Source organism: Crocodylus porosus, unplaced genomic scaffold, assembly GCF_001723895.1.
Source record: "Crocodylus porosus isolate Cpor-Errol unplaced genomic scaffold, CroPor_comp1, whole genome shotgun sequence".
Classification (NCBI taxonomy): Eukaryota; Metazoa; Chordata; order Crocodylia; family Crocodylidae; genus Crocodylus; species Crocodylus porosus.
The window spans coordinates 31,744,048-31,765,832 of record NW_017728950.1 but is presented as its reverse complement, the minus strand read 5'-3'; the positions used below and the strand labels follow the sequence as shown (position 1 = coordinate 31,765,832).

The 21,785-nt window shown below is 46.4% G+C and overlaps 1 protein-coding gene and 1 pseudogene across 1 annotated transcript; one reads left to right on the top strand and one right to left on the bottom strand.

The window, feature by feature from the left end:
• Positions 1-708: 708 nt before the first annotated feature.
• Positions 709-13,951, bottom strand: LOC109323445 (thymic stromal cotransporter homolog). Its single transcript, XM_019555009.1, has 4 exons — positions 11,640-13,951; positions 9,262-9,345; positions 6,075-6,231; positions 709-1,418 (listed from the first exon to the last, which is right to left on the bottom strand). The coding sequence occupies exons 1-4, from the start codon at positions 12,715-12,717 to the stop codon at positions 1,361-1,363; spliced, it is 1,377 nt and encodes a 458-aa protein (XP_019410554.1). The 5' UTR covers positions 12,718-13,951; the 3' UTR covers positions 709-1,360.
• A 311-nt stretch (positions 13,952-14,262) lies between these two features.
• LOC109323447 lies at positions 14,263-17,138 on the top strand (annotated as a pseudogene).
• The last annotated feature ends 4,647 nt before the right edge of the window (positions 17,139-21,785 follow it).

The window sequence follows — 21,785 nt, the reverse complement described above, 5'->3', positions numbered from 1 at the left end:
CATCTATAAATTGGCTGAGGGAGACCACCGGGGAATGGGAGAGTCCATGTTTCCCTGAGCACTACTGGGAGTAATGAGGAATAACGGCCATAAGTTGAATGAGAGGTAGATTCAGACTAGATATCAGGAGGCGCTACTTCACAGTCAGGGTGGCTAGGATCTGGAACCAACTTCCAAGGGAAGTGGTGCTGGCTCCTACCCTGGGGGTCTTTAAGATGAGGCTAGACAATCACCTTGCTGGGGTCATTTGACCGCAGTACTCTTTCCTGCCATGGCAGGGGGTCAGACTCGATGATCTACTTGGGTCCTTTCCGACCCTACTAACCATGAAACTGCCCTAAGGAACTTAGAACTTCCCCTTTTGCCACCTTTTTGTCATCTTTATTCAGCTGCTGCTATATTTCAGTAAGTTTCTATTCCTCTTTTTCCAGGAAAAAAGTGTTTTTAAGGTTAGAACTACACTAGGGTTTGGTTTCGGGTTAGTGTGCATCTTTTTCCTTCCAACTAACTCCTCATGGTGTCTCTTTGAGTAACATTGAAGGACTCTTCCTAGATTTGTCAGTCTCTGCTCAAATAGGTATAAGGACTTTGAATACTAAGTTATTGATGGATCATCTTTAGTCGATGCCCCAACCCTCCACAGTAGCCTTTTTGAATGACGTAGATTAATGCACTTGCTCTGCACCATGGTCAAGAACTGTGTGGGGGGGTTTGTGTGTGTGTGTGTGAGGTGTGGTTGTGTTGTTTTTTTTAAACTTCTGATACTCCTTTAACACTTTCCTAATCCAAAGTCACTGAAAATATCTCAAGGGGTTTTTCAGTGGATAAAGTGTTTACTCTGACATGGTCTGCACCCCTCTTCTGTTCCCACACCTTTGCCCCACCACCTCAAAACCTATCTAACAACTTGGTCCAAGCCCTATACTTCAGTTCTTTGCAATCACTGAAATGAATGAACTTTCCAATTAGTGGCAACTGGAGGGGGGTGGACCTACTAGCTGCAGTGACAGTTTCCGTTTTCACACTATCTGAAATGTAATGATGAACTAACTTGGAAACTTTTTCTGCAACTATTCTCTGTAAAAACAGTAGGGCAGTCTTCCTGTTGGTGAGTAGTGGGTTTATGCCTATTGAGTGCTTTGGTCTTGGCCTGCTGGCTACTTTTGAGATGGTGCTCTGTCACATGGTTACCACTGACACGGTTCTTTTTATGAGGATTGCTAGCAATTTCTGTTTAAACCACAGGGACTAAAGTGGTAGACCCAGTTCTCTACACTTTCCTGTAAGTCCTCTGAGGCAGTAAGCCAGGGTGCTCCTGCACCACGGCTCCAGTGCTCAAAAAATTTTCCGTTACATGGTGTCAGTCTGTCAGAACTTCAAAGGAACCAGATGCTGAATGTTGCTTGAAGGCCACAATGCTGTACAAGAGATAGACAAAGAAGCAAATGTTAATCACAAAGGGCATTTTATGCATGCGTGGGGGGGGCACTAATTACAGTGGCTCCAAGAGTTGCTTTACTTAAAGCACCTTGGTCATCAGATGCATTGGTGTCACCATGCTGAAAAATAGCAGTGGGGAGACTTTTAAATAAGCTGCTTCAACAAGATTTAGCTAAAATACCTCCACCACCACTTTTCAGCATGGGGACACTGATGGATGTGATGCTTGTGTGGTAATTGCCATACCTGTAATTGCAACGTGTTGGAGCAGCCTCACTGTACACAGAAGGGCCCACTCAAACTACATGTAAAAGCCGCAGTGCTATAGATTCATAGATGCTAGAGCTGGAAGGGATCTCAACAGGTCATTGACTCTGACCCTCTGCCCAGGGCAGGAAAGTGCTGGGGTCAGATGACCCAGCCAGATGCTTATCCAGCCTTCTTTTAAAGACCCCCAAGGTAGGGGAGAGTACCACCACTCTTGGAAGCCCATTCCAAATTCTGGCCACCGTTACTGTGAAGTTCTTCCTGATTATCCAGCCTAAATCTGCTGTCAGTTTGACCATTGTTCCTTGTTACCTCAAGAGGCGCCCTGGTGAACAGAGCATCTCTAGTTCCTTGCTGCCCTCCCCTAATGAGTTTGTAGGTAGTCACAAGATCACCTTTCAGCCTCAGCAAGAGAAAGCTGGGGAGATCTAGTACCCTTAGTCTCTCCTCATAGGGCTTAGCCTGCAAACCCTTAACCATACAAGTGGCCCTCCTCTGGACCCTCTCCAGGTTATCTACACCCTTCTTAAAGTATGGTTCCCAAAACTGGATGCAGTACTCCAACTGCAGTCTGACCAAGGCTGCATAGAGAAGTAGTATTCACCTCCTTGGATCTGCTTGTCATGCATCTGCTGATGCATGATAAAGTGCAATTAGCTTTGCTGCTGATTTTTGTCATCACACTGACTTGTTCATCCTGGAGTCCTCTGCCTCCGACATCCCTTTCTGCTTCTGTGTTGCTGAGGGTCATTCCCCAGCCAGTGTGCTGGATATTTTTGTGCCCTAGATGCAGCACTCTGCACTTGTCCTTGTTGAACTGCATCCTATTGTGTTCTGCCCACTCTTCCAACCTGTCTAGATTTGCCTGCAATCATTCCTTACTCTCTCTGATGTGTTCACTTCACCCCCACAATTTCAGTATCATTTGCAAACTTGGACAAAGAACACTTCACACCCACATCCAAATCACTGATTAAGACATTGAAGAGTACAGGTCCAAGGACAGCCCTGGGGGACCCCACTGCCCATGTCCTTCCAGGTCAATACCGGCCCACCCACCACCACTCCCTGGGTGCAAAGCCCCCAGCCAATTTGCCACCCACCAGACTAATCATTTAAGTTGCAGCTTCTTAATTTCATTATGAGAATAGGATGAGATACCAGTCCTGTATTCATCCTCTTCAACTGCCTTTTGGCTTTAATGTGAGATCCTGAAAGTAAATCATTCTGGCTTCTCGCAGGTTGCTTTTGCACTGTTTCTTAACTGGCAATATTTCATGATGTCAACCCTTAACTAATGCATCTGCTTCTACAGATTTTTAATGTCACTTAATGACCATTGCGTTCTTAAAGGCAGTGGGTAACTGTCACTTCTACACAGACTGATCATAAGAATAAGTGATGGGGAATAGCTGTAGGAAGTCTTCTCTCTCTCTCTCTCTCTCGTTCTTGGATGGTGGCAGAAGCTAACAGATAATCTCAGTTTTATCAGAGGCAATGAAGAGTCAGTTGGTAGCCCTTCCCTACAGAAAGCTATCTCATGGCTGGCTTGGCTTCCACTTAATGGAAATCCACTTTTGACAAGTTTTTTACTATGCTAATGCTGCAACTGTCACTTGTATGTACCTATTATCCCTGTATGGTACTAGTGTGAAAGAAGCTGAGAGGTGATGCTTATCTGGGTTTTGGCCCAGATCTGACAATATTTCTGCCTGCAATCTTTTTCCTGAATACAAATGCCCTATTCTCATAATAGTATGCACTACACCCTATCCATTCTACATTAACTTCTTGTATGAGTCTCTTGACATGTATCATGTTGGCCAGGCAGGAAGACCGGATGGTGACAACAACACGAATGTCTGCTTGTTCTTCCCACCTCTTACTAACATTAAGTGGACTTGTCTAGTTTGGCTTCTCTGTGTGTGTGTGTTTCATTTTTTTGGAGGGGGGTTGGGACAGAAAACCAATGTGGCTTTTGTGAGAAGGGGAAACTAATGAGTCACAAAGGCTCTTAACTTCTCTCTTTTTTTTTTTTTTTTTTTCCCCCAGCTCATAAGATTTGTGTCATTTCACCACCACATTGCTCAAGTTATTTTAAAAGGCAGAAGCTTTTTGCTCCCCACACTTCCCCCTCAAGCACTACAGAGAAGATATCTTGGCTCTATTTCCTCTCTTCTATCCCCAAAATAGCTTTAAATTCTTCATTGCAACGTATCTGAACTTCTGTCACAAACATAAGAGGCAATTGTATTTCCTTATCCGGCAGGCTTAGTCATGAGTTGCGTGTGGTGGGTTTTTTTGTTTTGTTTGTTTTTAAATAATCTTTACCCTCAAGCTTTTATTGAAGCTTGACCCATCCCATTCTGTAAAATTAATTGCCTTGCTTGCTCACATTCTGGATCAGGAAGGAATTTTACACTGGTCAGATTAGTGCAAACAGGTTTTTCTTTCGGAGGCAAGTGCTATGGCCCACTTGTTTGGATCTCTTCAGTATTTTATCCCACAGTTGTGAGGGTTGTTATCAACAGCTCTCTTCCCCACCCTTACTTTTACCTGTGGCATGTAAGGGTACTTTTTAAATCATGAATGCTGTGTGAACCCAGAGGTTTGTGGGGGGGGGGGGGCATGGTGAGCTCACAGTGACAGTGGTGCTGGTGGCAGCGGTCATGAGCTTTAACAGGCAGCTGCAGTTCTGTGAGTGGTGGGTGGGGAGGGGGGTGGCAAGTGCCAACCAGTGGGCAGTGATGACCTGCAGATGCTGCCAATGGCAGCAGTCAGTGGTGATCAGGGACTGCTGGCAGACAGTCAGCAGTGAGGCTGGGGGTGGTAAGTAACAACTGCACATAGGTGCCACCGGCAGTGTCAGCAGCACCCCCTATGCATCACCAATGCTTTTAATATTTTTAGGTGTGCAGCAGGATTGTGTAGTTCTAGAAATAGGTTGGACAAGGACTTCTGTAGAATAGTTTGAATATGGATTATTCTGCTTCAATCAGGGAGTGGCACTAGATGTGCTCCAGAGGTCCTTCAATCCCTATTTTGCTATAATTCTGTCTTTCTATGGCTGTAAAAACTCTGGGTGCCTATACACATGCTTGGAGGTGTTTTAGTTAGAGTAATTCCCAGGCAGCCATTTCAATTAAAATGCCTTGTCATATGCATTAAGCCCCCTGCATGTTTAAAAATGGCCACAGATAGCAAGAAAGTACCCCACAATCATCTAAAAAATGCACAGGGGCTTAATGCACAAGATGCTGGAGCACTGTAATTAGAATGTGCAACAGACTTAATTTAATGGAGTCTGCCCTGATGTGCTCTACTTGGGACACCAAGGAGCATGTGTATAGGCAGCCTCTAACCTTGGGGAGAGAAATCTATGAGCGGATGAGATTCTTGTCTTCCCTATAGTGTACCCAAACTCGCACACGCTCTTCTCCCCCCTGCGCCCCCTCCCCAGCTGGGTAAAGATGACTTGAAACTTCTCTCCCTTCACTTGCTAGTTACCTCAGAAACAGCAAATCTGGCTTTTTCTAGGATTGCTTCCTGAGGCAATATCACTTTTTTATTTGCTTAAATCCTTTCCCCTCCTTTTATTTAAGCCTGTATTTGGAGAGAGCCTTATTTTAACAGTTTAGGGACCATTTTAAAAAGGTTGCTGAAGCATCCTTCCTGCATGCATGCATGCTCAACTCTTGGGTGCAGACAGAGAAGCTGCTCCCTATTGCAACTCATAGCACTTTGCAGGAAGTATTAAGAGTTGCAGCAATTCCCCCGAGCCCAACAGAAGCTTGCTGTTTGGTCTGGGAGTTTGGGATTCCAGCTTCAAGCCTGCTACAATGCCACTTCCCCTGCCCAGCCCAGGCACTGTGTGCAGGATGGGAGGGGGAAAGGGAGCAGAGGGAGCTTTTTCTTGGGGTTCCTCAGCCATGGAGCTCAGCAGGCACAAGTTACAGAATGTCCTCAGTATTGGAGCACATTTGTCTGAACCCTCATGCAATGAAGGTTTGGATGTTCACAGGATTGGGCCCTTTTAAAGCGGTCTGCAGCCATGCACTTCTGTCTAGTTACAGCTGTAGACTGCTTTCTGGGGCCAGATTGCATGAAAACTATCACTTACAGCTGTGCCTTTCTTGCATCCATTTGGCAACTCTCTCTAGTTACTGTAAAAATCCTCATTTACCTCTGCCCTGCAAGGATCTCTCTCTCACACTCACACTTCATTCCTTCATAGGCAGAAGGACACATGCCCTTTTTCCACTCTATTTCCAGCCCTTTGCATTCCCCTACCTTTTTGCTTTTTTTTTTTTTAAAGCAAGGCACCTTAAGGGGAAATCCCTCCAAACTGAAACCTTCCTGCTCCTTACCTAATGGGGATGATACTTAGGCAACCGATGATGCAAGACAAAATGAAACAGAAGCCGCTGTACCAGTCCAGTGTCCATTGATATATTTTGTTGTAGAGTGTGGATGTTGCCACTCCAGTGATGACTAATGCCAGCTGCAGCAGGACAAATGCCTTGGCTGTAAACAAAGAGATAAGTCATTGCTACCACCCAAAGTGTATATGAACTTACTGAAAGAGCATCTGTGGACATGCCAAAGTTACTGAAAGGTCTTTTGGATGGCTTGGAAACTGTGCAAGCAGCCATTCTCACTTGGGAACTGCCCTGTCTTAAATGAGGCTTTGAATATGGGCCGATGCAATAACCACATCAATTTCAAATGATGCTGACAGGAGCTTCTGGGATGTAACTTGTCCCTACAGGAGACTTTGTATTCTTCCATAGCAATATAAGCAAGCTAATGCAACAGCTACACCATAACCGTTTCTATCTATAGCAAACGCTATTAGTATATCAATCATAAGGTTGTCCATAGCTTCAGTCCTACCTGGCAGCTGGTTCTTTGGAGGTGGAAAAACTGCAAAATGGTTGCTTAAGTAAGGGCTGTTTTTATATGTAGCAAGAGTTTAGTTTCTCCCTGTCACGGCATGGGGACCTAGGAGCGGCCGTGATCTCTAACGCCCCCTACCGCGCCAAGTAGATGATCCAGCACTCTCGTTCTCACCCACCATGTCTTTGATGTTGTCTAACTTTATAAGGGAGGCTGCCTTTTGTCCCCTTGGCCATGGTGCTATGTTTATCCTGTCCCCTGTTCTGTATGGGGTGACTAGTGCACCCCAGCCTTATGGGCTATGTGTGCCTCCAACCTCCCCTGTAGCATGCCCCAAGCCTCACAGATGGACCAGATGTTGACTAGTCAGTTTCCTTTCTGTGCCCTGACTGGTGCCCCTGGGGCTTGTCACGCAACTAGCACCCCTCACTGGCGCCTTGGCTAGTGCGTAGAGGGGCACCAGTCCTCTCAGGCCTGCTTGCCTCTTCCTGGGGCTTTCCCAATAAGCTCACCCACCCTGGGGCCTTGCTCGTGCTTCTCGTGGTCCCTGCCCACGCTAGGGCCTTGTTTCCACGCTTCCCGCGGTCGGGGCTCAGGTGGCCATAGCTGTGTCTGGCCCCCTGACCCTCCTTAGCGGTCTTATGCCCTGCTTCGGCTTTATTCCTGATGCTGTCCCACTGGGCTGGGGTCGGGACACCCCACTAGCTCCTCCTGATGTCGCCCATACTGGGCTGGGGTTGGGACACCCCAAAATGCAGTGCCACTCTCCAGCGCACAAACGGCCGTGCCCTCTTTGGCACCAGCTTACTGTGCCCTCCCAGGTCAGCAGGAACCTCCCACACTACTGGGGAGCTCCCCTGAGGCCTCCTCCAACCCCTACAGCCTCACCTGGTCCTCTGGCATTACACAAACAACCAAAGAGAAACATAAAGCCCTGTGCCAACCAGCTATAACACGAGCTAAGCCTCCTGGCTATAGTACAAACTCTGCGGCACGCTGGCTCTTCATCATACCTCCTTTAGGGTTTTCTCTACCCTGTATCATCATGTAGGAGGTCAAGCTGCTTGGCTCTGCAGCAGAGCTCCTGCTCCTCAGGCTGCCGGAGAGAAAACCCCCTCTGGCCTCAGCCTGGTTGCTTATAAAGGCCAGGCCCTGCCCCCTTCGGGCCAGCTGACCACAATTGGTTGCCCCGGCAACCCACACCTGTGCTGCCCTTATTACTGTTACCAGTAACCGGCACCCTAGTGCTCTGCTACACTCCCCAGCCAGTTCTTAATCCTCCACAGAGGTCATTATGCTGCTCACAGTGAGCTGTTGTCATGAACACAAATTTAGTTTCATAAGCAGAGGTGGGGCTTAAAATAAGACTTCAATAGCAAATACTCCCAGGGTCTGAATTTAGCTGCTAGATAATGAGTCAAACAAAAAGCCCAGCACTGTACACCTTCACAACTTAGGATCAGGTGCAAATGGAAAGGTTTGATTCAAACCATGCATCTTTTGCAGGATCAAAGGAGGTCTGGGGCTGATCCTGTTATGGAAGGAGGTTTATGTCAGTCAAACTCCTGAGACCTACTGCAATACTGACAAAAGGGTTGTTCTGATTCTTGAAGTGGAAGTTTTCTGCCGGAGTATTAAAGAAATGAAAATTACTGAATCGCTAGCTAAGCTGCTGAGCCAAGTTTTTTGGCATAATAAACTAGTTTTTAACCTAAGGTCATATAATATAAACTGCTAGGAAGGTGATTTAAAAAGTCAGTTGAATGACTAACTCATTCAAAATGGAGAAGCCAAGTGGGAGTTAGAAAGAAAAAGTAAGAAAAGGATGACTATGAAAATGGACATGCTGACGAAGACAGTATCCGGGAATGCCTGGTTCACTTCATTATATCAAGGAAGAGACCTCTTTTGTTCATCTGCTTTACATGAAATACATCTCTTTGTTTTGAGTTATTTACGTGTTTAATTAAAGTAGCTTTCATTGATAACTTCAAACGCGTTATCCCTCTTTTTCCCTTCAGTTTCTAAATTCCTTCCAGATAGAGCTTTTATACAAGCATCACTTTTGCTAGACGTTTTACTTGGTGGCAAAGCTACATGTTTGAATGTCTACAGCCCACTAGTTTTCTTCAGGAAGGTAACTAAAAAGTACATATGTAAAAACAAGACTTAAAATGGCATAATATTCATAACTGTTATAATAAACCTTCTGGCTGTGGTAGCTGAAAACGGGTCTAAAAACAGAAGCAGACACTAACAGGAGGGGAACAGGGTGACAGATGATCCACTCGCCCCCTGTTCATCCTATAGCATCAAAGTAGTTCACTGATGGAACTGCCTAAATATTTCCTTCCCCTTCTCTGAGCTGGATGCATCGGTGTTCAGTGATCTCCTAGAGCGTGTGAGGAAAGCGCTTTTTGGGAAATCTTAAGTGGATAAGCGCCTGAAGAAGTGTGTGCAGGGTGCCCTGAACAAAACAACCTAATTTTGCAGATGGCTTTCCTGGGTTCTGATTGCTATGATTTTATTATACAGCTTGCACTTGGCAGCGATTACCACATAACTTGGTCTTGCACACTGCGCTAATTGCCAGAGACTGAACTGAGGGTGTTCTCCTCCCTGCCCTCTTCCAGCCAACACTGAAATCAGTATACTCACTGTAGGATGATCCTTCTATGTGTTTGGACAACACCGATCTGATGGTTGGTAGAGGAACGAGTGCAAACAACATCACTGCCCGAGCTGTAAAAATAAAAGGGAAGACTTATTTCCTGTTAAAAGAGCCTGTTCCCTAATGCTCTACCCCTGTAGAGCAGGCAGTTCATATAGTTCACAAGCAACAGCAATTTACTGCAGATCATCTAGTAAATTACACAGCGTGGTTCTGTTACATAAGTTTTATTTGGCTCACTTGTGTTCCTATGATATTTTAAAATAATATGACACAGTGTAGGGTTTTTGTGCCATTCCAGCAGTTGTCCGGTGGGAAGAAGTAGCTTGCTCCAGGTGGCAGCTAGAAGAGTTACTTTGCAAAGTCAAGCAACAACATGCACGCTCATTGCACTGGAGCATGGTTCCACCAAGTTGAATGAATGAGAGCCCCCAGATGACTTTTCTATTCAGCTTCTTTACTGTAGAGATGCCTCTGGCATTGGTTTGCCCTTCTGGTAGAAGGACAAACCAGTTATAAGGCCGTAGGAGCAAGAATTTGTTTTCTCTTGTGTAGCACTAACGCGTGTGGGTAATGGGCCAGGGCTAGGGTTCTTGGGTGCTGTCACCCTACAAGTAATTAGCATCTTACAAACCAAGCAGCACCATAGGTGAGTGATACAATCTAGCTAAACCAGCTGCACTTGTGTTTTTGGTCATCTTACCTTCTGAAAGCCTCATCCCCCAAGTGGATTTCACTTATATGTGTGGAATAAATAAAACCACCTAGGAGGCTCACTTGACCTTTTGGTTTTTCAGCTACACATCTAATACTCTGACCTCTTTTCATAAGGAATGGCTTCCAGTGGCCTTTCCATACTATTTTGCATTGATACAAAAGGCATGCTGAGCAAACTGTCCCTCAATACTATGGTTGTGTGAATACTCTAACAAAGAAATGTATGGGCTGCCTGTCGTGGCCTTTGTCTCTCTTCATAAAATAAGCTTTCACCACATGGTTACACAAAGATGTAGTCCTTTTTCCCCCCTGCAGAATTGGAGTGTGAGAGATTTAGTTTGAATTCATAGTCAGAAGGTTCTTCCTAAAAGGGTACTTAAGCACTAGAGCACATAGAAAGGCTGTGAAACCTCTCTGACCTGGAAACTTTTAGGTGCATGTCAGACTTGGTTGTATCGATCCTGACTTGAGCAGGCTTTGGACTAGATGGACTATATGGATCCCTGTCTGACTGTTTTCTCATGATTTCAAGTTAGTCCCTGTCTGTTTGGGGGTCTGGCTACTGTCATGTCTACTCCCTGTCCATTTAGTTTCAGAGTAATATATTAGGGAATAAAATGCTGGTATTTTAAAATGTGACTGGATCTCAAATGTCTAAATTTCTCTATATGTCTTATCATTGTTCCATCTTCCCCCTTTCTCTGCCCCAAAAGAATCTAGCTCTACGAACACAAGACACTAGATGCCTCTGTTTCTTCTTTGTTAGAGTAAGCAAACTTTTCATCATCATCGCCTAAGGCCAGCTCTTATGCAAAGCAATAGTTCACATGGTTTCTCAGCTGTGTTGTTTGGCTTGCATTCATGGTTGTGAAGGCTTTTAACTCTTAAACACCCTACACTAATTACATATTGAAGTGGGACAGAGTCTATTTAAGTGTTCTGAGCATTAGTTAGAGCTTAAAAAAAAACACGGGATGTTTTAAAAATGGATAGCTAAAATGCTCTAACTCCTCCTCAGACTTGGAACATAGGGTTGAACAATATTAATCCAACAAGGGGAGGGGGGAAAGAGGGACCTGAAACGAACACTTAGATGTGAGGGGCTACACATGTGCTAAATTTTAGTTGAGGGTTTGAGAATTGCAACTTGGGATCACAGGCCTGCCTCCATCTGAGAAAGAAAGGGGTCATAGGTCTGCTTTGATCACTCCTTTGGCCACCTGCCGGAGGTCTGAACCCCCTTGTTACACGGCAGCAAAGATGGCTGTGAGAATACTGAGTGTGAGGAAAGGGAGAGGCAGAAGAGGAGGATGTGGTTTATCACACTGAGCATGGTTTTGGCTCCCTGATGGTTAAATCCTGAGTAAAGATTGTGTGGGTGAATAATTTACTCAAGCTGGAAGATTTCTTTTGGAAGCAAGTTTGAATTTCACCCCCAAATGCCCAGCATTTCCTGCTCTGAGGTTTTCAGTGAAATAAACAGCTCTGTGCTTTAGCCTATGAGGAAGCAGACCAGTTAAAAATCCCCCCCACCCCCCATGTCCTCAACCACTGCCTTTTTCAGCCTGTCTGGCAACACTTGGCATATTAAATCATCAGTGTTCATAGCCCATGGCTGCAGCCAGCTACAGAGAGCAGTTTAACTCACCGATGTAGAACTGGAAAGTCCTTCGTACAAAGGCCATGATGAGAATGCCAGTACTGAAGGACAGTATGCCAATCGTGATCATGGTAGTGTCCCTTAAGTATTTGGAGAACAAAAACACTCCCAGGAAGCTGGTGAGGAAGATCACGTAGCCAGCAGCATTGCCGTAGCCAACCTGAATCCCGTTCCAACTTAAAGGTTCCTTGAGCACAAAGAGCTGGAGGACGTCTATGCCTCCCGCAACCGCTAGGTCATACATGACAGCCCCCACAAAAAGCATGGCGATGATGAGTTTTGAGGGCATCACAGGTGTGTGGCCTTCCTTCTCACAGGACCCCCAATTCCCTACAGTCCTTTCATCAGGTGGCAGTGGGCTGTCAAGCTGATTTACATCCTTGGCTTTGCTGTTATCTGCCAAAGCTGGGTGGGTACCTTCCAGTTTGGGGACTTGAAGGACAAAGAGGCTATAGGTGAGGCAGAAGGCATAGCAGGCAATGCTGCAAGCCACAAGCACAGTGCCCTGGCGGTAGCTGAGGTTGAAATGGACAAAGATGTGCCCAGATGCAATGCTTCCCAAGAAGCCTGCCATCCCATAGATCAACTCGATAATGATGAGCCGCAGAGACCTCCTGCTCTCCGAGGAGCCCAGTGACCCTAGAGCCATGACACTCGCCCAGTAAGTAGTGAAGCCTCCGGTCAGGCCGTTTAAGGCAGCAGCTCCATACATCACCTCAATCGGCCACTCAAGCAGGATCAAAAGGAGCAGAAGGGCCCTAGAGACCAGGTATCCCAGGAGGGGCAAGCAGATGGAGATCTTCCTGTTCTTTCTGTCCCCAAGCTTTGCCAAACCATAAGCTGACACCAAGGGGCTTAGGCCCAGCACCAAGTTGTAGATGATGTAAAAGTTAGAGACTGCTTTCTGCTGTCTGTCCTCAAGCAAATGTGCTGGGGCGGTTGAGTTGGTCCGGTTGTAGTAGTTTTTCACCACCAGCAGCAGTCCTGTGTCATAGAAGGAGCTGGCTACCTGGGCACCAGCAACCACTGGCTCGATCCAGGTCCGTATTTGCATCACCTCAAGCATGATATCTGCAGGCTAATCCTTCTCTGGGCCTGCTCTGAGGAAATGTCGTGGAGAAAACGGGTCTGGCTGTCTTGCTTTGTAACACACACAAGGCAGAAAAAAAGGCCTGAAAATCAGTAGAGAAGCAGAGTCATGAGAGAGCAACTCTGACTGCCAGGATGTATCCCCTTCACATACACACTGCTGATGATATGTGCCATCTCCCTGCCCATGCCACAGAAGCTTTTATATTGATGAAGCATGCCTCATTACACCCCCTCCCGGGGTGCTGCTGCTATTCTTCCTGGTATGAATTCAAGAGGCCACATGGTCAAAAGGAAGTTCAGTGTCATGCTTTTAGGAAGTGAAAATGCCCTAGCTGTGTCTTATAATCCTTTCCCTGCCCTGTCACGTCCCTGATGTGAACAGCACATAAGGAACTTCCCCAAAGCGATGGTCACCTCTCAGTATAGGGAGTGAAAAGAGCTGGGGCTGGGTCACCAAATGCCTTCTTGCTCTACTACACCCAGCCTCTCTCCAGCATTGCAGGTATATTGCTGGTGTTTTTAAAGCAAGATTCTCTTCTCCACCCAACCTCCCCCCCTCCCCCAGAGACAGGTAAAACAATATGAACAACAAATCTTACCAAGACGAGCAAAGCCTAGCCGTACCTCATCACCTTTCCCTGCAGCTACTTTCTGTGCTTCTCTGATGCGGGAAATCCAGGAGGGAGAGCTAGAGGTCCTTATATATACCAAGGCAGATCCTAAAAAATAGTTTCCCGCCCTCAGAAGTTGAGTAAGGAGTAAAAGGGTGAGCTACAAGTGGTGAGTAAGAGGATACTGAGGACTGGGAGAATGGGAAATGTTTGGCAACCCACTTTCTGGCAGGCCAGACACCTGGAGCAGTGATGCAATTGTAAAAAGTAGGCTGACAAGCAGGGCCTGGCATGGGCTGCAAAGACCATTCATACTTGTGCAAGATCTTGTCGCCCTGCCCATTTTGCATCTCACAGAAAGGTTTTCACTGTTTGTCTTGCTCAGCCCAGCAGCTGTGGAGCATGTCTCCTGCTGAGAGAGGTTGTCTGTGACCTGTCTGCCCCCTGTGCTCTAGTCCTGCCTGGAGTTCCCCTTCCTTTTTTTCCACGTAGGCCATCTAGCCCAAATCCTGCTCAAGCCAGGATTATCCAAACCAAATGTCTGACCTGCACTTAAAAGCTTCCAGTCAGGGAGATCCCACAGCCTCTCTAGGTAACCTGCTCATAGATGGAAGGCTCTTTCCAAAATCCAACCTCAATCTCCCATGCTCCAGTTCTGCAGAAAATAATGTCTTCATCCTTCTGTAACCATGTAGTCATAGCTCTATTAGCTAAGATGCTGAGTGTCAGCAATGAGGGGCTTTGGCTCAGCCTCTCTAACCTGCTTCTTCTGTGTAAATGTACCTTCATTTTCCCCATTGGAGAGGGCTGTTCCCCTGTCACATAAGTATTTGCCTGGCAAGACAATAATTAGATGAAAATGACTGGCCGTCTGTCCAGCTGAATAGATCATCTCTAATGCTCTCACCAGCCCTTGTTACTGAAAGTATAAGACATCATGAACTCACAAGTTTTCATATGATACTGATGGCAGTGCCCTAGCCAGCTCTGGCCCTGGCAGTGCCAAGGCACTGGTGCAACAGTGCATGAGGAATATAAATAGAAACAAACCAACAAAAGTAGGGAGTGTTTTGTACCTGCCAGTTCCAAGTAAAGTGGAATGAACCAGTCTTTAATCATTTTGTTAATTATAGGTGTGACTAAGTTTAACAGCCAAGACTGAACACTTTTCTCCTCCACCTCAGCACTGCCAGAAGGAGGACAGGAGTAGGATGAACACAGTCTGTAACTAAATCCAGCCCAAGCCCTTGAAGGTCAGGAGGGGAGCTGGGACATTTCACAGGGTTTCACTGCATGGGTGAGCTCCACTTACAAAATGAGGTCATTGTGTTTATGTACCAAGACACGCAGCTGATGGGAGATCGGTGCAAGGTGAGGAGGGACCAGTTGCCAATGGAATTTGATCTTTGTGTCATTGTGTCCCAGGGCTGGAGGCATTTTGGCTGTTGGGCTGAGCTTTGCCAGATCTCTTCCATCTCAGAAACAAAAACAGGTGAAATGGAGGCAGAAATAGCTGCAAGGATGAGTAAAGGGGCACCTCTGTACCTGAATAAAGGACAGAAACTCTAACAGAAAAGGGGTGTGAATAACTGTATGAAACTGAGTAAAGACAAGGATTATTTAGCCTGACTTCTGTATCTAGCTTCCAGCTTTTGCTGTTTCTGAAGATGGAGAGCAGTCACCAATCCTGATGATGCTGACAGTGCGGGCTCCAATTCAACTTTAACAGGATTGCTCAAGAGGCAGAAGCGTGGATCTGAACTGGGATCCCAGTGGCCTTGGCCCACAATGCCCCTTGGTGCAGCCAGAAAGGCCTCTGTCATGCAGGCACAGATGGATGTGGAAGGGGAAGGGGAACTGCGTGAACTTTTGAACTAGCCAGAGATGGGTGCTCTATTGTCCAGGTCAGGGTTACTCCACCCAGGACCGAAATGATCCTCCTGGCTACCAGAGCTCTGAACGGCCAGGGTAGAAAAGGCCACTGTATCTGTTGACTGACAGCTGTTGTGCAGAAGAGGTTTGGCTTTTCTGGGGGAAGTGTTGAGCTCTGCAGTGAGAAGGTGGCCATGAGACATCTGTGCACTATTGCCCCAGCAGAGTTGCTGCATTATAAACATCTGGAAGGCTTAGCAGTGTGCCAAGCCTGCCAGGGTGTCCCCTACTTTGTCATGGGAAGTGGCACCCAGGGTTGTGAGGTGGTTGTGTCTGGCGAACTCTGAGGCTAGAGAGCCACGTCCATGAAGTTTATGGATACCTTGAAGATCAACAGTGGAGACCCTGTAAAGTACTGCATCAATACAGCCAGGCACCACATCCTTCTCAGGCTGGGTGTGCTGGTATCAAAAAAAAGATCATGCTGCCTTGGGACCCCCAAGAAGCCCCTGCCAAACCATGTCAGCACTTTGGAACCCAAAAGGGAGATCTGGCCCATCGCCCCAATCTCAGAGCAGGAAGGTGGCAAACCAGATCAGCCAGCCATGCCTCAGCCAGTCCTTACAGCCCGGAGGGGGTTGTTGGCACCTGGAATGAGACATTTGACTGCATCCAGTGGAAGTGTCCCAATAAAATGGTAAAAGACCGGTGCCTAAGGTCTAGGAATATGTGAAATGAATGAAAAGCAAAAGTGGGCATTTTTCTGGGGTGGCTCAAGTCAGATGTGGGAGCCTGGAGTTGAAAAAGGTTGAGAGCCACTGTCCGAGTATGATGCATCATAAATAGCATTAGCTACCTTGAGCCCTAAGGCAGGATGTCATCTTGCTGCTGCAGATGTGCAGTTTCAGTGTCCCTCCTGCTGTCCGTGACTTTTCCATACAGGAGCAGCAGCCAGTGCCGAGTACAACTGACAATGGTCCCATCGGTTTTCTGGCTGCTGTTCAGAACCCTGTGGGGCAGGGAAATGGTCAAGAGTCAGTCCAAGCCCTGATACATTTGCATAACGCCTCCTCTGTCATTACCACTTTGACATGATTTTTAGTGTGATATATCAAGTGAACTCCTCCAGGCTTAATTAAGGCTTGTCTTTTTCCAAGTTCCCTCACAGGGGTGCTGTTGAGATGCTGATGGAAATCCTTTTCACACTTTATTAGGACACTTGCAGAGGTTGCTGGTAGTTTTGTGGGTAGGTTAGTGATTCAGTACAAGGAGGATTACTGTGCTCTGCAAAGCCAGATTCAGCTTCATAGCTGTAAGCCAGAGGTGTAACATGCTATTTTGATGCCCTGGGCAGAGGGGAGTTGGGGGTGGGTTGGCAGAGGGGGAGATTTGCTGAGCACAGGTGAATGGGGGCAGAGGGACCAGGCAGAATCATACCTGCAGGGCCATGGGCTCAGCCAGGGGCTGTTCTCAGCATTGGCTTGCCTGGTGGGTGAGCCTATTACCTCTGGCCTAGCAAACCTGAGGCAGGAGCCCCTTTGTCAGCCTCACTCCCCCTTCCCTTGTGTGGCTGACAGCTGCTGCATTTACAGTTGCTGTCAACTTCTATGTCGGATGTGGCCGGGTGCTAAGCACGTTCCCCATTCTGGTGCCCCTCTGGCTCCATTCCAGCACACGTGTTAGGCAGTGTCTGGGGAGCATTCCCCTGGTTGCCTACCTGGTTATGTTGCTCCGTGGAGCAATTGGGTGGCAGCTACTTGGTGCAGGGGGCAGGCGGGGGACCCACCACTTCTGAGCAGCTCTCCCCATCCCCTGCACTCTCACAGCCCCCCACTCCTGTCTCCCCTACTTATCTGGGACATAGCCCAGGTCCAAGTCACACTGCAGGCTGCACCGGTCCACTTTGCGCCGCATGGGGAGGCAGTGTGCTGAAGCACCAGGGCAAGGGGCAGCTGTAGAGATGCTCTGGCCAGCTACCAGAGTGTCTCTTTCGAAGACCCCAGCCTCTGGTTGCTTAAGAGCATGCCACAGAAGTGTGTCTTGCCCCACTCTTTTTCCATGGGTTTTTTTTTTTGATACCTGGATTTCTAGGTATCACATTTAGAGCACACTGTGCAAATATGCAGTGCAGGGAACATTTTTTTGTTCCCAGAGTGCCTTTTGCAGCATCTCAAACTGCTTTGAGACACTGCAAGAGGCAGATGTGCACTCATCTGGACTGGTCTAATTTGTTTCTGAGTTGCACTGTCAGTCAACGTTGTTCTTTTAAATTATAGTCAGGAATCATTTCAAGGGAGTTGTGTACATCCTTCTGGTTTTACTGTCAGCCTAATTAAAAAGGACAGGGTAGTTAATACCTGTTTTGATCGGGTTTTGGAGAAGTGGTTCAAGGAAAACTGGTTGTGTCCAGGAATAAATGATGAGAGGCAGAAATTGCCTTGCAGTACTGCTAGTTCTGAAAAGCAAAGCTACCAGACAGTGTGTACACACACTGTGTTTAAAATGCAAGAGCCAAACAATAGCTAAAATGTCAATTCTTAGTTTTGCTCCAGCTTCTTTTATTTTGCATTTATAATTAGGCCAAAGCTCAAACAGAACATAACTTTGAATTGTTTGAGGCTAATGCTCTCGGAGCACGTCCTATAAAGAAAATGTACGATCATCTTCTGTCATCAGTGCTACAAACCTGTGCAATTCCATGCCTGAAACTTAAAGGGAAGGCTTGTAAATAAGCACTTATTTCTGCAAAGTTCCGTTAAGGTTCCTGCAATGGTACAAATAACATCTGACCTTCAGATGCCAGCTTAGCTTAGTATGGTTTTTGCATCCAGTCTAGTCCACCGTAGTTTGAGGCTTCAGCACTTACACTGGTTATTCCTTCACATGCTTTGACACCACCAACATGAGAGGAAAGCTTCTGTGTCTGAATATTGAGCCATTTTCATTGACTTTGAAGCAGCCAAATAATGCTTTCATTGATGCAGTAATTGGTATGAAACACAGGAAGTTTAGCTGCAGACTGTTTCCTGGTAGTGAATAGGCCTCATGGAGTTCAGGGCATTGCCAGTCAGAGGCTGATCGTTTTGCATTCTGTACAGGAGAAGAGAAGATATCATGGTATGATGTGATTGCCATCTGTGGTCTGCATTTCAAGTCTTGCATACAAAAGTCTCTACTGATGTTTTTCCCTAAAAGTGTGCTTTCTCCCCTACAATTATATTGGCAACAGTGATCATTGATCCTTAAGCACCAACAAGGTTTTCTTCATGGTGCATGAATGGGTGAAAACCTTCCCCCAGTATTACCGTTGCCATCTGGGATACCTTCCTTTTTACCCTGCACTAACTTGGTGTCTGGCCTCTCTTCAGTTCCTTCTCAAGACCCATATGTGACTTGTAAGCCCAGCCTCAGATGGGAGAGTCAAATTCTGTTTACTGCTTTTCTAAGACTCGTGTCCCATCTTTATCAGTGTTGATGCTCCTGTACGAATTATACTGTTAAGAGTCACTTCCTTAGTAGTTTAGGCCAGCAGTAATGGAAACCATCAGAAAGTCTCAGCGGTGCAGAATTCCAGCACCTTTATGACTTTGTTGCCTAGTGGGTCTTTAATGGTTGCAGAGGAAGTCTTAACATTTTTCCCAGAGAGTGTCCTAGAAGTAAAACCCCTGAATTTCTTACTTAAATGCATGATGACTTACTTCTCTGTTCTGACTCTTGAATAACAGAGGTTGGCAACACTGCTGGACACAGGTGGCTTCAGGTTGTCACCTCTGTGATATCTTCAGTCTATAGTTCCTTCTTTTCTGGTGCAAGACACTTGAATTTCCGTTGAATGGCAGCTTGGAAAGTGCCAGTGGTGCACTCGCTTTGTTTCATCTGTGTTTCAGTGCAGGGTACAGAATAGCACACCATGCTCCCTTTATTTTAGATGGTTATTCCCCTGCTTCTTGAGATGATGCTTAGGGACTTGGCTGCCCCTGGAGTTCAAATCTCTAGTTGCCTTTGGTGATGTGTTGCTGAGTGCTTAGTGCTCTCATTGAACTGTTCTGGTTTGTAATCTGGTCATATTGTCTTTCCCATGGATTTCTTAAGTGGCCCTGCCTGCTGTATTTTTATCTCTGATCACTTAGGAGAAAAAATAATTATTCAGACACTGCAAGGAGAGATTATTGACTCAATGTCATCTGGGGTAGCTGAGCCATGAGGATAACTTCTAGGAATAACTGAGGTTTGTGTTTGGCCTTGCTGAGTAAGAGGTTGAAGATGAGAGGGAGGAGAACATTGTGTGTGTTTCTGTGCGTGACTATGAAAGGTTGTTTGTGATGCATCTCAAAGCTGTAAATGCTCTTCACCAAAAGACTAGCATGCAAGCTTTTGTATAAAAAAGCTGTCTCTCAGGGATTAATTTAGGTCAATACAGGATACGGAATATTGTTTGTCCTCTTCTGTCTCCTCCATGTGAGGTTGTTCAGGCAAATGTTGAACATGGGTTTTGAATTCCCCTGGCAATACTCCCAGTTTGCTTAGTGTTACTGAAATAAGCTCTTTTACACGGTTACTTCTTGTTTTTTCATGTGATTCTGAGAAGGTAGGTCTCTGTTCAGTCACTGGAATCTCTGCCTATGAGGCAGGTGATTTCATGGCAGCCCATGGAAATTAATTTGAATTATGTTCAGTCTCAGAGTCCTCTGAATGATTAGTATTGTAAGTAGCAAGGCAACATCCCTGTGGTCTATAAAGACCCTGTATCTGTGCAGAAGTCTTTTTTATTGGAAGACCTTTGCAGCTCAAATGTGTTATTTCTCTTCTAGTTTTTCCTTTCCTTCTGATAAGCAGAAATTCATTCCCTGATTTATCCTCTCTTCTCTCTCTTGTCTTGTAACTCTGTGTTTTTGAAAGCATCAGGGGGAAATGACTCCTTAGCCCTTATCCCCTTCCTTAGCCAGGCATAGAGAAAAGGTAAGGGACTGAGGATGTAGTGTTTAATGTCTTTCATGTGAGAGTTCTACCCTTTCCGGTGCTTTGTCAAACAGTGAAATGTCCTTCTGTACTGGAATTTATGGGTCCTGGTCCTTTTTCATTTTTAGGGTCTCCTTTTCTCTTCCTAGCCTCTCTTTTTGCTTCTGTTGTGATAGAGCACTTGCCAGCAGCTGGGAGAGAAGGGGTTGGAGGTCTTGTTGAAAGTCATCATGAATTGACGTCCAAGGCTTTGAACGGGTAGCCAGAGCTCTGAGAGTGGTCATATTGCCACCAGCCCGTGATGGATCGCAGTGAGAGATGAGCGTTCTGCAATGCCTTTGGGGCTCAGCTGGTGCATGATCGGTCCTCTGCAACCGGTCTATCCCCAGCTCATTCTTCCAGCTGAGGTGGGCTTTTTACTTGTTAGGGACTAGTGTTCTCTCCAGGAGAGCTCAGCCCTGCATTTCTGTTGAGATAGTAAGTGACTTTGCTGGGGCCATCTTATTGTTCTGTGTTGATTTAGTGAAATGATCTGTGCTAGTTCCTTGGGCTCTGACAAGGGCTCCCTGGTGTAATGTTAGGACAAAGAATGACAACTCAAGGACCAGTTGTGGTAGTGTTTTGAAACTTGGATGCTTATCCTCCAGAAGCTAATTAGATGCAACAAAAACATTGCACATGGGTCACTGCTTAACAAATGGCTTCAGCTTTACAAACTGAGGTGTGATTTGACCTGTTGACCTGAGATGAAAGAAGAGAAAAACAAAGCAGTATACCCACATGGACACATCTCCTCTATCAGGGGTGTCAAGCTTATAGCCCATGAGCAGGATCCAGCCCATGGTACCATTCTACCCAGTGAAATACAGTGGAGCAGAATCTGGGATCCCTGGACCCCAGTGAACATAAGTAGCAATAGCAGCCTCCCAGCTCCGTGCTACTGTCTGAATGCGACTCTGTGCATCCACACATCCCCGGTTCTCTGCCACTGCCCAGCCAGAGCTCTGCATCGCTTTATGACTCAAGCTCCTAGCCAGCCCATGCCTTCTGTTCTGTTTTGCCCGAATGAAGCTCTGTGCAACTGCACAACACCCAGACCCATGTTGCTACCTGGCCTCAGGCCCTTTTTGACACCTGAACACAGCCCCTACAGATCTGGCCTGGGAGGAGCCCCTGAGGTCCATATCAAGCCTGGGGACTGAGATGAGTTTGACACCCCTGCCCTGTGTTATATCACTTTGTCCTTATGGGATAACTGCTTTTGTTTTTAATTCAACCCAGCTTTGCCTCTCTCAGCAGTGCCCCCTCTCTTTTCCTTCTCCTTTCCCTCTTCTGTGTCTTCGAATCACACTTCCTATTTGGACACCTGCTCCATGTCAGTCCTTTCATAACATCTGAGGAAGCAAGGTGTTGCATATGAAAGCTTATACATCTTGAAATTAGGTTATAAGGTGCAACTCTGCCCTGCCTTCTCCTTGACTTCAGACCAGCACAGCTAACTATCTCTTCCTGCTCATAGAAAACACAATTAGGACTCGCTTACCCAGGATTCACAAATGCCATATTTCTAAGGCTTTGAAAGGGCAGAGCTAAAATGATC